Source organism: Bombus pascuorum, chromosome 2 (assembly GCF_905332965.1).
Source record: "Bombus pascuorum chromosome 2, iyBomPasc1.1, whole genome shotgun sequence".
Lineage (NCBI taxonomy): Eukaryota > Metazoa > Arthropoda > Insecta > Hymenoptera > Apidae > Bombus > Bombus pascuorum.
The window spans coordinates 8,414,602-8,431,303 of NC_083489.1; the positions used below are offsets into that span (position 1 = coordinate 8,414,602).

A 16,702-nucleotide genomic window follows, 5' to 3' on the forward strand; every position below is an offset into this window, starting at 1 on the left:
AATTGAGACGGAGGATGTATTCATAAGTATGCATAAGCATAAAGAATGAAAATAGCAAACCAAAATGAGAAGGGGGCAAAAACATAACCAGCCAGCCGGTACGGCTGAACGAGCGAAAGTGACGAACATTCAACTAGACCCGTGGTAACAGCACCCCACCACGGGGTGTCCCACTACTGCCGCGCGTCACCAGTGAAAACCTGGATCCCCATGCCGTGGAGATGCAGCTCTAGCACCGAGAAATGTTTCATTCATAATGCAATATTATATTTGCATTGCAAATGATGTTAGTGACTAAGCAATAGAAGTTTCATAAGGGATTATAATTGGTAACTCTAGTAGGAACTTGTATTAAGAAATTCCAAAGAGCTCGTGATGGAAAAAATCTAAACGATCAGTGACATTTAAAGTCTAAATTTGTTCAGACTGAACCAGAGTAACAGGAAGTTTAAAGTTACTAAATTAAAAATACTATAAAACATTAAAAAAAAAAAAAAAAAAAAATAACGGAATCGTAGAACATTTTGAAGATTCCAATCAGGAGTTCCAGGAAATTCTATGGGTACGAGAGATCTCGAGAGATCTTCGCCATTGCAAACGTACCTCTCAAATTTGTGGAACCTCCCAAGGGACAAGATCTCCAATACCTCCTTGAATCTCTAACGTTTGCGTAATCGCAGGAAGCTTCGGAGACCTCTAGAATTTCTGAGATTATTGGAATTTATGGAATCTCCTGTCATCTCCAGTATGCACGATGAATCATGCAGTCACACGAATTCAAAACCTTTGCTACCGTACTTAGGAAACAGAAAAAATTGATGCGTTTGGAAACGTTTATTTTTATTGCAGAATATAGATAATAAGAATAATGTATTACTATTCTTACATGTGGTTCGTTTACATCACGCTGACGCGACTCAGGCACCGAAACAATTCTTTACCTATATAGTTTAAAGGAAGTCTCAGATCGGAGATATCATAACGAAAACGAGATGTAATCTATATACAAATACTATGTGTACAAATATCTACAAGTTCGGATACGCTTCTATTTGTTCGAAGTTCATGATCGTAGTAACACTTGAGTACCAACGAATGCTCAAATCAGAAAAATCATTCTAAATACTTTTCTTTTATTTATAAAGTAGAGCACGTTCCAATTCTTTCGGAACTCTGAACAGAATATTATCTCGGTCGAGAGATAATAATACCTTTAAGTTAACAAAAAGTGGTTCGCGTGATCTCGTACGTTAAGTAACTAATTAGAATTATAATCGTTGTTACTTAACAACCGTCTCGGCTAAGAGATTTATATAACATTATCTCGACGTTATATCTTTAAATCCACTGAATTCGATCTGGATTCAAGTTTGCCTAAATTACAACATCGCAAAGATAGAAGGAGAAAAAAGTGGAATAACAAATCGATTAAAAATACGTCCGTATTTACACATTTTTCGCTGAAAATTACAATCCATAAGCCGGTTTCACACGGAGATACGCATATGATATATACTAAATATCATATCATACTCATTTCGCGTATTTCGGTTACGATAGATACTTCTCGTATGAAGGCGACAGACGAAACATTACAAGAAATGGTGACATTCACACAATACGCAAATTGCAATACGTGTATTACGATACACGTATCTCCGTATGAAACTAGCTTTACCGACTAACGAAGAAGACAAAGAAGACAACGCTCGGTTCACATCGACGATCAAATATCGCGTGTCGTGCATTGAGCATGTTCATAATCTCATACACCAAGAAACCTTAACTTAATTCATCTACTATGTACATGTTCGTTGGCTCCATCGCCAGCTTAATTCACCATGTACATACATCGAATCGTTACTTACATTTACGTGATCTCGAATTTATATAGAAAAAGCTTGAGCTGCCACGCGTTTCTCCAGAGACGCGTGACTGAATACGCTGCTAACAAAAAGCAAGTGCAATTTGCAGTAAAAAAATAAAATCGATGATTCCATCGAGAATATCCTTTTTTTTTTTAAGTAATTCGTTCTTTTGAGCCGAGTTTGTTCGTTGACTACCGCAGTTTGCACTTGCTCTTTGCGCGCACGAGTTCCCGAACGTTTCTCGTATCGATAAAACTAACTTACTAACTCCTAAATTATTATAGAGTAATAAATGATGCAGATCGCGTGCCGAACCGGCGATACCGTAGAGCATCGTGGAAGTTGTAGCTCAATTTTAAATCGCTCCGATCGAAGATACGCTATTACAATTGCACGCAGTTTTTTTACGCAAAGTGTCTCCGAGTATGGCAAATATGGCAAACGTTGCGTGTTCATGCACATGCATATATGCACTCGTCATTTTCCAGTTCGCAATAGAGCCTGACTCGAGGCGTTTCGTTCCATTCACGAACAGATTAATAACGTCGAGTTCCCGAGTTGCCGTCGCGCATCGAATAAATACACAGTCGGCTCGGATGAGAGAGAAAATCTTTCATCTAGATGCTAGAAGCCGAAAACGACGAGTCATGTGGCGTCTCGCGAGGATCGGCTATTTACAAGCGTAACCTGACTTTATCTGCGATCGAGATTCCATTTCTCGACGTACGTACTCGCGGAAAGAAGAAGAAGAAGAAACACATTTAAATTTGCCCCTGCGTTTATCGTAGCAAAAATATTTCTTATCACAATGTTACGACGCAGCCAAAGTAAAGCGTGCACAAATAGTAAAAAGTATCTTATCCGCATATCGTGTATAGGACACGTATCTGCGACACTGACGTATTCGCGACATCTATTCCTTTCTTCCACTTGTCGCGTGAACGTTACAATTTTTACGCTAAGAACTTGAGAACGACACCATTTTCATAATGTCGATTACGCACCGTCATCTTGCTACCACGTTATTGCACATACTTACGACAAAAGGAAGAGAAGCGCTTCCGCGATTGCTACATACAGGAATCGACGAATTCGATTCCATCGCTGTTATTTCCGTAATAGTTACGATTGTCGAACGATCAACACGCGATACCAGTGTCAATTCTGTATCGATAATTAGCTACCTCGTCGATCGAAATGCTCATAAGTTAAGATCGTATTTACATCGGAGTGACACGATCGTTCGAAGCGTTTCTCGGCTCCTGGAGCTCGATCGATAAAAAAATCCCATTATCGTTCACGCTTGTGGCGCGAAAATTGCTTCCTACTCTCACCGCGTATGAAACGCCAAGTTGTCGCTATAATGGACGGAGTCGGATTTTAGGCAAGTGCGACGCACGTTCGAATCGCCCACGACGATCAAAGCCGTACGCGACCAAGTACAATTTACCACATTGTCCCTAGATTTACGAGTCAAACGTACACCTCTCCCCTCTTGCTACCAGCAACCGGAGTAGTCGCTGGCATTATGGTGGTCGCCGTGATAGGTGTTGTACCTAGGCCACTGGAGAGCGACGCGTTGGTACAGGACACGCTGCTGATCTTCCTCGAAGTGTCTTGGATACGATGACTCGGTCTACAGAGATCGTGGCCGATGCTGTTAGTTCTCGGTCGAATGTCCTTTCCATGCACTATGAGTCTATCTATATTGGGAGGTTCGTGGCCATTCGACACCGAGGCCGCGCGATTTTCCCTCGGTTGAAGACCCGGTGACTGTGGCAGAGACATACTCCTGTCCTCTCGCAATTGCACAACTGGCGGACCCGGCAACGAAGCCGATCGCCTGCCACGTGGATCTATCTTACCATCTTGAGTAGTCGACATCGTGGTAACCACGTAACCGAGTTTCTCGGGATTTATCAGAATGGGAGAGCGATCGTTATAGTTGTCGAAGGTAGACGGATTACCGTCGCTGCCCACAGGACTGGACCTCTCTCCTATCAAAGGAGTGCTTCTATCTTGGCTTATTAACGGCGTGGAACGTTCTTCCTGTCCTGTAATGCTACCACTCCTACTGCTTCCACTACCTGACCCCTCTTCCTCGCTGCTGTTCACCTCGGTTAAGGTGGCTTGGTTAGGAACGCCGTTGCTTTGATTCGTTGGTTTGATCATGGACGCGGAAGTTGTCGTCATCAGTCCTAGTTGCGTTAACTGCGACATCGTGACAGGTGTTAAAGTGACAGGAGCAACGAGACCGGCACTGGTCAAAGTAGGAGAAAGAACAGCCTGCGCCAACGCTGCCGCTCCAGATTTCCCAGTTACAGGTGTGCCCTCTGTTTCTTGAATGGGCGAGAGCACAACCTGCACAACCGATAGATCCGGATAGTGGCCGTTCGCCGGTATCACTCCTACGACGCCTGCCCCGATGTTCGCCGCGTTCGTCGCCGATAGAGCTAATCTCTGTTCACGGTCGGCTACTTCTTTCGTCACGTCCGGCGTCGGTATGCGAGGTCGGTTCTTCAGAGAAACCGGCACCGGATTTAACTTCGTCATGGTACCTGTCGGGAAACGAACATAAATTAGACAAGCTTGTTACGGAATGATCGAGTCCGCGTCTCGATCCTAAGCCTACGATTAAACTATTCTTAGCGCCGGCAGCGATGATAACGAGGCTAACGATGATCATGCCAATTTTTACGGCTGCGTTTATTTTACCGCTAGAAAACGGTCCGCAAGGAAACGAATCTTCGTTCGACCGCCTCGAATCGGGTTGAGAATAGAATGGATGGATAAAATGCGATTAGGTATAATTGCTTAGGTATTTTTCCGCCACTGGCGTGGCTTTCCTTTTTTTCTGTCATAAGTGAGAGGAACGATTGGAGAAAGAAGCACAAGGTCTTAAGAAAAGTTTTTTCGAGAAGAATGATTCGCGATTGCGGAAATTGTTCAGATTACACAAGGTTACTCATTGCATAATTCCTTGCATGCATGTAACCAGGTGGGGAAAACTTCGAACATTCGCGACACTTTCATTGAAAGATGTTTTTCTCGTGCCACATTGGAACGTGCAAGAAGATTGCAGCTTTGAAAATGCCGGCGAAGAAAAACGGAAATACATACGATTATCGCTCGAGTAACGGAACTGAAATTGTTTGCTCTTCTTTTTTCTTCTGGAAATCAATTTTTTATAATGACATCAAAGAATTTTTTTTCATCATTTCATAGAAAAGAACGCGGCTCGGTTAGAGGCACCGATTATTGACTTTAATTCATAGAAACGAGAGATACTGTTAACGTGAATGCGCAGGCGTTACGTAAGATCGTATCATTATCATTTAAATAGTTAAATTAACGTCATTACGACGAACGCTATTCCAGACTGTACACCATTCTGTTGACACGCTTGAGATTTATATTATCACGTTGCGTAGCAATTCCTTACGTTTTAATTTCCTTCTATTTGTTTCTATCTTATCGAGTACGAAGACACATGGGAAATAATTTATGTAAATCACTTGCCTTGTCGACCCATTCTTTGACTTCGAATGCTTTTCCGTCCAACTAGCCTATCGTAAAGGGACATCTTAAGATTCGGATTGTTCGTTTGCGGTAAACCTCCAGTTTCAGGGCTACTATAAACGCTATTGTGACGATTTCTGGAGAAGAAACCACCGCCGCTGCTGTAAGTGGTCGAAGAACTACGTACAGAGCCCATTCTAGTAATTTGTCGTTGTAGCCAATTTTTCCTTCGCTCGACCAACGGAGTATCGACGCTTTCCTATAATACATGTAAGCGAATATAAATATATCAAGTATAAATACTTCTCTGGAATAAATATTTTTCCAACATGTTTGCTGCACGATCCGATCGTGACACCAAATACAGGTAGCCGGTTGCACATTGAGAGTTTCAAGTTCATCTGGTGACGTGTACTTACGTAATCGGCGTACATGTCATCCTGGTGGGTCTTGCGATGCTGAACGTGATTATGGATCTGTGGGCCCAATATAACGTTTGCATACAGAGCGTCGCTGTCTTTGACCTTATAATGCTCGGCTGAACCCTTTGGCTCTTCTCGTCGGTACTGCTCGCTAGCCACCGTATACGGTAAATCTTTCGGCACGACCTCGTCCCAATATTGATCTTTCAACAATTCTGGATGTTCCTCGTGCATTTCGTCCACGATCATGTATCCAGCCTATCAAATAAACGCGTCACCGCTAATAAATATGAATCTTGTGACACGACAGTTGAATTTCAATTTCTATACGATTAACTTAAATTTCGATGGAACTGGAGAAAGTTGGTCTCGTACCTTGATGTGACGATCTATAAGCCAATTTAACTCGATATCATCGTCGTCTTCGCCGAAAGGATTGATCAATACCTCGGCAACTTTCAGCCATCCCACGTAAAAGCAGAACTGGAACGAACGAATCGGATTGATCGATAGTTATTCATCGAAGATGGGATCGTCTTTTTACAAGCGTCTTTACGATCGGTGTTCTTACCTGCAGAGCCGTGAAAAATGGAAAATACATGTCTGGTTCCTCGTATTTTCCGCTTCCGACGTCGGTGCGCTCGATAAATTGTCTGCCGAGTAAGGCGGAAAAGAAATACGCGTACAACGATAGCGTGACTACCTGGAAAACGTAAATAAACGGTGTTCAAACTCGTTCGATTAGAACCGTGAATATCACGGCCCTAAAAACGGCGTTACGTCGACTACTGGTAATTGGCGAAATAAAATTGAGTCATCGTTAATTTTGCGACGCGCGATAGAAGAAGGAAAAAAAAACAAATGGCTTCATTATAATTTGCTAATCAAATGTCTCCAGCGCGAGATTACCGAGAGGACAAATGGGTAAATTAAACGACAGAAATTTATAGATAGATATTGCCGTGTTACATCATACTGTTTGATTCCTAGAACGAGTGTCGTATACTTTCTGCGTATCGAGGAAGAACGAATAAACGCGGTCGAAGGTAAGAAACAAGTATCCATCGTTGGTCCACGTCGCCTGCATCGCTATAAATACCGCTTCTCTCAGAATTACTTTCTTCGTTCGTTTTCAAGAATACCTTTATGAAACTTAATACAGGAACGCCAGTGCCTCGATGAACACGTACGTTGTTCATGAACAAACTACGCTGTAGCTAATGATGGGCTCGGAGAAAGTAATACTGGATATCCTGAAGTTCGTAAAAAAAGGTAGAATCGTGATGAAACGATAGACGTTGGCCATTTCTAAGGTGAAAGGTTTCTTTGTCAAAGGGCAAGTAATGTCAAGCTTGGCAAAGAATTACGTTCCTATCGGTTTCGTCCTTTTTTCGCGTTGTATACGCGTGGACGAACAGGTTTGAATGAAATCATATCAAGGTCATCAAGAGTACTGCCTTTCTCATCGAAGGCCACCAGGAAACGATGGTTTATGCAAAGACTTGTTGTGAATAAAAGAAAAAGTACGATCGATAGATTATCTTTAGACTTTGATCGTCGCGCACACGAAGAGGATCGATCGCACGTTGAACTGACTGTGAAATTTATTTCCGCCGTATCGACGGACCGCGACGAGATTGCCGCTCGACTCATTTGTCATCCTTGACCATGCGTACTGTCTTCTTAGCTCATACGATATCGACAATGTACTTATTTCCGTGCAAAAACATCGTCTGGAAAAGATACAGAAAGACGCATAAATCATTTGAATTTCAACTTATGACGCAAGATACTCCATTTTAAGAATAATGTTATTTGAGAGAAAAGTGTGTTGGAAGACAAAGGATAACCAGCGCAATGTATTAAAGCGCTGGTAATTAAAGCGCATTGTCGCATCTCAGGTAAATTGTTCTGTCCTTCTGTCTCTATCTCGCTCTTCTTTTGGAAATTTATAAAACTTCTGTAAGCGGATACATGCTATACAAACGTGCATGCTAACCGATGGATACGAGTAAACCACGCAGGTCGAACAGTATTCGGTAAACGTATTATTACACAGCGCGCAGAACCGTACTGGTTTACGCCTAACCATGCGATTTTATCCTGCTTTTACCACGGAGACAAAGTGCGATTGGTGAAAGACGAACGCACGTCACGGTTCTGTTTCGACACGAAAACACGACAAGGAAAATAATTACAGCTGAGTTGCTCTTCCTGAACATTCTCCGCGTACACTTCTCGTTATTTTCGCTAATTCAAAGCAATCCGACCGTGCGTTTATCTCTCGAAATCTTCGTAATGAAACGTCTCTGGTTTGTGAATTATCATCTTGACTCTCGTGGTACGGATTAATAGCACGTTTTCCTCGCGTGAGCATGCTCTATTTTCCAACCAAGAATCCCAAGCATTCTCCCACCGACTGATAAACTAATGCGGAACGCGAATCATCGATCAGTTCCATTACCGGTATAATTTATGCGAGGAGTACAAGTTACGGGAATAAAAATGAGCTCTGTTCTATGCCGCTGACTAACCGAGTGGCTTATCCCATCGTCTGTGGTCGAACCAAATGTAATCGGTATTGAAATCCCCGACGATTAACGTATCAATGTATGCCCGAAGGAAAAAGGCGATCGGTTTTTTTTATCATACTTTTCCTCGTTCGATGTGTTTCAATTTCGCATTTATTATTATCCTTGGCAGTCGATGACGCAATTTTGCACAATGAACGAACAATTTTCTCATCGTTCATGTAATGTCGACTGTGATTGATTCAGTTGCTCATCACGCTTTTCAGATTTGTGCTTATTAACCACTTTTAGAGAATGCCTTTAAAGTTGAATTTATCAAGCCTGGACGAAGGCATCGTCTCCCAGGCATTGGCCACGTATATACAAGATCATGACGCGAACAACTCTTTAATACCGCGAAAATAATGGCGTTCGTAGCCGACAATTAGGGACGTTAGCTGATGAGCAATTAACGTTGCACAATGAATACGTGCCTGCTAATTGCGAATACGAAACATCTTTCCAAGAATGGATCCGTTTTGTTACTGCGCCGCAACAAATCGAGTCCTTCGAACTGGATAAAGAGAGTCACGAGCACATTGTTAACATCGATCTTGGGTAGTTGGTAACTTTTTAATGTCTGCTGTATATTAAATGAATGATCTTCGAGCGTCGGCGGCCTCCGCAATTACGCATCGAGTCTTTTATCGATGATATCGTGTTGCAACGAGGTGACGTACTTTCTAATGATCGCTACTGCCTCGAAGCTCGTTAACTTCTTGCTATGGAAACTACACTCGGCCGGGCAAATTGAAATGCACCGTTCGAAGGAACGGCCGTTCCCTTAACGCCGGACGTGTCGACTCGCGTTTGTTGAAACTCTCGCTAAGAGATGAGCATGAAACAAGCTTACAAGCGTTAGAAAGATGTTAGAGAGATTCTATTGGAAAAACTTGATTAGAGGAAATGGCGAGAGAAAACGCTGCATTGTGAAGCTAACAACGGAATTAAGACTTACGCAAGCGTGCGCTGCACACTGTCAACAGTATCAAAGCGACGAGGTGGTTACGATGAGAATCAGCTCGGGATGAAGACGTTCGTTTAAAACACTTGGCATTTCTCAATGACGGTAAACGCCATCGCAATTACCCGGCTTCTCCACGATTTCTGAATGAGATTGGAAAAAGAATAATACGTTGTGCCATTCCTTGATTAAATCTTCGCTTTTTGTAACGCTTGTCAACGAGGAGAAACTTTAAACTTGGATGGATCTATCGGCAGATACGAAAATTTCGTTCCGGTGAATGTTGTTTGCCTTCCAAACAATTTCACATAACTAGTCCACCTTCACGTTTTCAAACATTCGACGATTTATCGAACAGAATATTAAAAGAATTATAAAGTGTATTAACAGTGATACGTGATACGTGTCGAATCGGTGACACGATTTTGTAGAATATTTCGATACTCACCTGAGTGTAAACGAGAGGAACGCAAACAGTGTCGTAACCAATGAGCGCGCCAAGCCTCTTCCGGATGTCGCTTAACTCGACAAGGAGGGTTTGTACTACTTGGTCGCTAGTTATTAAGGCTTCCCTCCTGGCCCTGTTGATGATGTTCGTCGCCCAAACCAGAGGCATCCAGTACTTGGACATGGCCGCCTTCTTGTTCATCATCTCGAAGATTTTCTTCTCCGACTCCATCATCAGACCTGGAAAGAAACAGCGGGATCGCTAGGTCATTTTCACTCTATTAAAACTTTCGAGCGCGAAGACGAAACTATATCGAAGTAGAAACGTGGCATAGAGATCTCCCGCGAACTTTCACCGAACGGACGGTTACCGAATTGTCGCTGGCAAACCGATAACTCGGCTGGAACGTGAAGAGGAAGAGTTATCGAGTGGCAATAAGTCAAAGCTGTCTTCTCCATCGGATAAATTCATCCGCGATTCGTTAATCGACGAACGCATTTGCATATGTATCGCGTTATCGAGCAATCTGTACCTCACAACGCCACTTTCGCGCGTGGATCCAGCGCTACGTAGTCACTTACTTTACTCGTAACATGAATGCAAATGTATACGAAACATTTTAAACTCGTCGACCCTGTAGTTGCCACGTGTATTTGCGCATCATTGTTTAATTATATATCCGTGGTTTCTCGGAACATGCTAGATATTTTACTATTAACACCGTTCGATGCTTGTAACGTTTCAATCCTTCTACATTGTCCATAAAATCTTCTGTCGGCATATTTTACAAAGATTATATGACAATCCACGAGCGTGATAAATTCGAACACTTAGAGATCGTTAAATGATATCCATTAGCGTTATAGGAAGAAAGGGCGATTGTTTATCAGCAGGCAATACGACGATTATATAATGGCTTGTGGCTGCTCACGTGACCGGTTCGTAAACATGAAACACGTGGAGAATGATGCACATTGCACGTAGCCAAGAGCGCAATCGAGAATACGCTATTAGTCAGGCGATGGTCGTCCCGTTTAGAAGAGCACGTCGAATAGTTAGCTATAACGCCGCTAAATGTAAGCCTGTCGATTTCCGAAAGAAAACTAAACATTCACTGGAAGAATGCTAAGTTGCTGATTTCCGCCCACAATTACGTATTACGTGTTTATTACATAACTTTTAACTGATATTTCCCAGAAATGTAATAGCGTTGTGGTTATAATTAGCAACGTTATAGAAACTTTTACGCGTTTAGGTGAAATATTATTGTACAATTTTTGCAGAAGGAACGTGGCTCGATAAGATAGTGAAATTTCCTGATGAACTTCGTTCTCATGTAGTATAGCTATCTCATCTTTTTCGTCAAACAGTATTACAATATAACGATCCTATTAATCATGAAGCTATATTTAAGCATTTATATATAAACGTTTTTGAAATTGCACAGGTAATGAAATACAAAACATATAGTATTACAATCGATATAGTGTTCCTCAAAATTAGAATAACATATGGTATCATGCAACACCTAACGCCTGGAGAGTTCAACATGTCGACAATTAGTAAATGACCTCGAAATCGATATGCCTTCTTAGCGGTGCTCAACAAATAATGAGTGAAAAAGCATTGTGAGAACACACCTATCATAAATAAGAGTCGATTTCACAAGCTGTTGCTTTCTTGTAGGAATACGTTACGCGTCCGTAGATGTCTGCGAAATTAAAGCTACATGCTTGATCTTCAGTCTATCTTTATTATAATTGTTTTGTTGTCTCTGCCGTGTATGTGCTCTACCAGCTAATTAAGCGTGTTACTCGTCTCGAATTTGTATCCTATCGTATCGAAACACCTCGTATAAACAAGTGACGACGTTCTTGTGCGACCAGTCACGTGAACGAATCGTCGTCGATAGTTGAACAATTGGAGACATTATGCGACGCTTTGTGTTTTATGGGTGCAACAGAAATGTCCCAGACTCTGTCCTGGTGGACACTTTAACGATCGTCCTCGGACGAAAAAACCATCTTAAAAGTCACGGGCGACCGCAGTGAGCATCGTAACTACGCTCGATTGGTATTCGATCGGTTAACGGGATCCTGATAATTTCTCTCGAGGGGAATCTTTTTATTGTTACAGTAGAAACGGGTGCGTTCTGTACGGATGGTATCTATAACGAAGCTAGGAGTAAACGGCCGAAAAAAGCGACGCCGTCGTTCGAGCAGTTATCGAAATAACTCGTGGCGTCGTTCCCCGACAAGTAGCCATCCGAAAGAAACAGTCTGCCCGATCAAAGAAACGCAAGTGTTGACGTCTAGTTATTAATGGTGGCACATATGTTACCGAGCAGGTTCAGGTAATGACCTTAATCGGAAAAACCAACGCGCAAAATGCCATTGGTACCAATATGGCTGGCGTACGTGCCCGTTTTTCGACGTGCGTGGACCATTTCTCGTCCCTGTTTCGGGCGATGAATTTCCTATTTATTCGTTCGTTATGAGACTCACGTACAAGGAATTCATATCAGCCGTTTATAGCTGGTTAAAATCTATCTCAAGGATAAATTGTACAGATATTTTATTGTTAGATGAAAGTTATCGATGGTGTCTTTGCGTTGAGAGTTATCGATCGCCGATGGAACGAAATCGACTGTAAACGTCAAACGAGCATTCTATACGATCGAAACGGTACGCCGCGCTACCGGCTGAATCGATATGCAATCGGTTCTTTATTCGGTGTGTACGACCTTGATGCAATCGCATGGTCACATGGCTTCTATACAATGAGTTCGAGAATTTGCAACTGAGAGAGTCGTGAGCGATAACTCATCGTATGAGTCACGCAAAAGTCACGAATACGGCATTGCGAACGCACCTAAAGTACGCTGAAACGATTAACATAATGCCTGACATTTTGTCAATTAGCTTGACAATTAGATGATGCAGATACTTGATTTTTGTAATCAGGAATAACTTCAGCGCAAGAAATAATGTCAAAGCACTCCTTTCGTAAAGAATAATTGGCTGATAGGAAATCGATTATACAGCTGTAATTTATGTTAATAAATGATCGATAAAATTGACTGAAAAGAAACTATTTATTATTGTACGCGGTTTATTCCTGGAAATTGACGTTAAAGAGATTAGCTTTGCCCTGATTAAAAAAAAAATATTTGACGATCGTTCGGGCTTGACGAAACTCAGCCGCTTTCGCACGTTACACTTGGCGATTTTCACGCGGAAAAATACGCGACGCCATCCGCTCGAAACGAAATTTTTCGAAAGCGCGCGAATATCGTCGTTCGGAAGTAACTTGTGCTCGCTTTCACGGGCTTTATGCTTAGCTCGTGGCATCGATTTATAAGCAAAGTGGAATCGTTGGCAATGACGACAATGACCTCACGATTCGATGAAAATGTCGATGACACTGTAACGCGACAAATTTCGAAAGAGAATCTTGTCAGTTATTTCACGCAGTTAATAACCGCTAACGAGACAAAATCAACGTTAATTACGAAAGCATTCGCGTGGAAGCGAATCGGATCTTGGCGCGAGTTATTTACACTTCGAGTATGTAAGTCAATAACATGGATCTTGTGTAGTCATCGCGAATCGAATATAAACGGTGCAACAGACTGTGTACGATCGTTATTAATGACACGTTAATCGTGCAATAAAGACGGTAAAATTTCTGAACGTCGGCAAACGCGGCGTTCCATTATCAGTTTAATCGAGCTAGGCGAGCCTGTACGTAACGGATAACAGTAGCCTCGAGCAAAGAGCAAAACAGTTTGATTTTCAGAAACGATTACGCGGCGACCAAGGCGGAATCTAAGAAAATTACGTGGTCGCGCAACGAGCAAGTTCACCGATTGAAACCGCTTCGACGAATAAGAAGAAGTCATACTCGTTTCTGAAGGATGTTTACCTCTCGAAAGCATCAGCTGAAGACGGAGATAAGCAAGAGAGGGAGCGGTCCGAGCACAACTCGGATGCACAACGGGCTTAAAGAGGAGAATGGTTATAGAGGTCAATAAACGCGGGGATCCTTGCTCGGCTGGCAAGGTCGCCACGAAGGTAAAAAATCAACCATGCTCCTCGTCTCTCCTCTTTCCCATCCGTGCCTGCCCGCTCCACCGCGCCGAACCGACGCTGAAAAGCATCCTTCGAAGAAAACCAGTCCCCCAGTCCAGTTCGTACTTCTTTAAGCCCGATCCACAACGTGTATTCCAGCAATGGTTTCGTCATCGCAGTCGTAATTTCAAGGGTGAAACTGCGTTTCGATCCGCAGCGGAACAACGAAAACGCAGAGTCACCCATCGACATTGAACTTCATAAGCTTTCTGGACGCGCGACATCGCGATACGCGCGTTTTTGGCGCGCACGACCGGACACTCAGCCAAGCAGGGTATCGACGCTTGGCGCCGGTGAAACTGGACTGATTAGGAAATATCACCGCGTAATTAGAAGCGGGCAAGTTTAAATCATTGCGCGCACACGCGATCATGGATGCGCCCTGGGTGTCAATAAAGCTGGCTGCCAAAGAGAAAATCGACTAGTCCACGCCCGTGAAGGCGTGTACGGGCGACTATTTGCAGACACGTGTAACTATACGATACCGTCACGATACCGCGCGTCATTAACGATTTCACTATCAACGAATGACCAAAGTCTGACTGGTGAAATTTGTTAGAACCTTTCACAGTTACGTGGCATCTAAAAAACTTTGAACTGTGCCCAGCGCCACGTGTCCTATAAAGATTGATTTTTAGATTACTGGTAGATCTCGGCATTTGATATTTGTACACCTTAGTCTACTTTCTCTACCCGTGTATATCTTGAGCACGTTGGTCTTAATGATTTGAAATTAACGTTTGTATATAGCTTACAATTTTATCGTTATATTTAGAACTGCAAGAAGCGCGTTGACACCAGATATATTGTTTCCGAATTTACGAACATGAGAAATGTTCTACAAACCCGTCACTTTGTTTTCTTCTGACGCTCGCGGCAGAAGAGTGATAAAACGATGAATAATAAACGAGTATGAAAATACCAATCGATTTACACAGATGCGAGGTGTTTTGAATAGTTCGTCATCGACGAGTTAATAGCACTTCGTTCACGTGATCGAATTCAAATCAGAGTTCTAACACAAGTGTCAATACGAAGGCGAAATAGAAAAAGTCGACAAAATTTTACGAGAATCGAGCAACCAATAAACGTTTATTCAGACAGAAAAATGGCTAGTTGTTTTTTATTGCTCCGTTTTCTTTGTTCTTGTGGATCCGAATCAGATCGAAAGATGCGACCTTTCACAAGACTGACCCTCTACAAGGACGCCTCACAGCCGCCGCATTTTCCGGCATTTCAGAAACACCAGAAGTGGAAATCAGGCCATCTTACGCTTAAGAACATGTACATTCTAACTGTTCGTGGAAAGGTCAAGGAAACAGAGGCAGAAGCTAGAGTATTCCGTTAATTTTAGAACAGCGCCTTTATCGTTTCCATGGTCGACACTTCTTCTCTCGATCCACCATTTAAAAGGCAAGCAGCGACTTTTAATCAAGTGCTAAATACGTGCTAAATCAGTGAGAACGTTGAATTTGCGCGTTACCACCTCGCAATTTCGCGATCTTCCGTTCCCATTGAAAGGATTCGCAGCATTGTGCTCTTTGATTTTCCACGCCCGTCGACACCTCTTAAAATCCCGCGATCGTAATCTAGCTCGCAGATTCATCGCACGCACGCTCGCCAGGCGAGTAATTATTTTCTTGCGTATCGAACAGGCGCCGATCGGTCGACATAATAGCGGAGAGAAACTCTCGTCGGAACAATAATTTGTGCTAAATATAGGTAGCGCGTGCGGCGTATTACGGTCGACCGAGAAGACGATGCATGCGACCGGGACCATGGATGGGTATGGAGACAGTGGAGCGACGAAGAAGCGGTCAAGAAGAAGAGGAAACGGGTTTTCGAGTTTCTTGCCCAGGCCGATGTGGATGGCCACGATGATGACGACGTCGATCTTCAAGATAATGATGATGATGGTTCGCTCACGCGCCACCACCGCAACTCTCGCGAGCCGAAGCCACATCTATCGCGAGCTCGATATACTAGTCTAGCCAATTACCACCTGTAGCCGAAGATAGATTAAGGCTCTCATTATGTCTGGCTATATTTAACGTCGTCTGCATATATATCCTATCGCCTGGTTGGAACCAGTAGTCGCGTATGAACGTATGTAGATCTCGGGGCGGTACGTGGAATTGTAAGACTTTCGATATATACGTATATAACTGGCCGATGCATTATGGACGTACAATTTTCCGTTGATAGCGTGCTAGGAGGATATAAACTGGCCGATTTCGATAAAACGGCAATCAGAACTAGCACGATAGTCGTAGGAAAAGCAAGGTCGTTAAGAGATGAAATTAATGGGGTATATACGGTATATCTATGGAACTAGTGTATACGACTAATGACGTGCGATAAATCGGAGAAGGTTCGAGAACGCGTCGGGGAACGCGTTGGAGAACTCGAAAGGCGCCATGGTAACGGTGAAAATCAATGGCAGCGATGGGAGGTCGCGGCGTCCGATCAAGAAATCGGCAAGAGAACGACCGAGAATCGTGAGACACGCGGTCGATAGACCCTTCGAGGAAACCAAAGACAGTCGGTGATGGTGATTATCTTATCAAATGACATAGTATCGGTATTCGAGATGGACTATAATTACCAGATGGTTATTTTTATGCATACCCGAAGAGGAAGGAGAGAGAGATCGCGTGGAGAAAAGAAAAAAAGACGTCGACATAGCAGGTAATAAAAAGGAGCCTGTTGTAACGTCGACTCGGTTGGGCTCCGGGAATAGACTGTAAACTACATGGCGCTGGTCCGGTCGGCGCGTACCGC

The 16,702-nt window shown here is 43.0% G+C and overlaps 1 protein-coding gene across 3 annotated transcripts in view; it reads right to left on the reverse strand.

The window, feature by feature from the left end:
* Positions 1 to 819: 819 nt before the first annotated feature.
* LOC132904530 (uncharacterized) overlaps positions 820 to 16,702 on the reverse strand; it is a 41,339-nt gene continuing 25,456 nt past the window's right edge. For 2 of the 3 annotated variants that reach the window (XM_060955119.1, XM_060955120.1), the window contains exons 5-10: positions 9,792 to 10,030; positions 6,381 to 6,512; positions 6,185 to 6,292; positions 5,807 to 6,067; positions 5,388 to 5,646; positions 820 to 4,426 (exon numbers count right to left, since the gene is read on the reverse strand). In XM_060955119.1, coding sequence (XP_060811102.1) covers positions 3,342 to 4,426; positions 5,388 to 5,646; positions 5,807 to 6,067; positions 6,185 to 6,292; positions 6,381 to 6,512; positions 9,792 to 10,030 — 2,084 coding nt within the window. In that variant the 3' untranslated portion in view covers positions 820 to 3,341. Of the gene's footprint in view, positions 4,427 to 5,387; positions 5,647 to 5,806; positions 6,068 to 6,184; positions 6,293 to 6,380; positions 6,513 to 9,791; positions 10,031 to 10,503; positions 10,876 to 16,702 lie in introns of those variants that run through there. The other variant, XM_060955121.1, reaches the window with a different exon arrangement.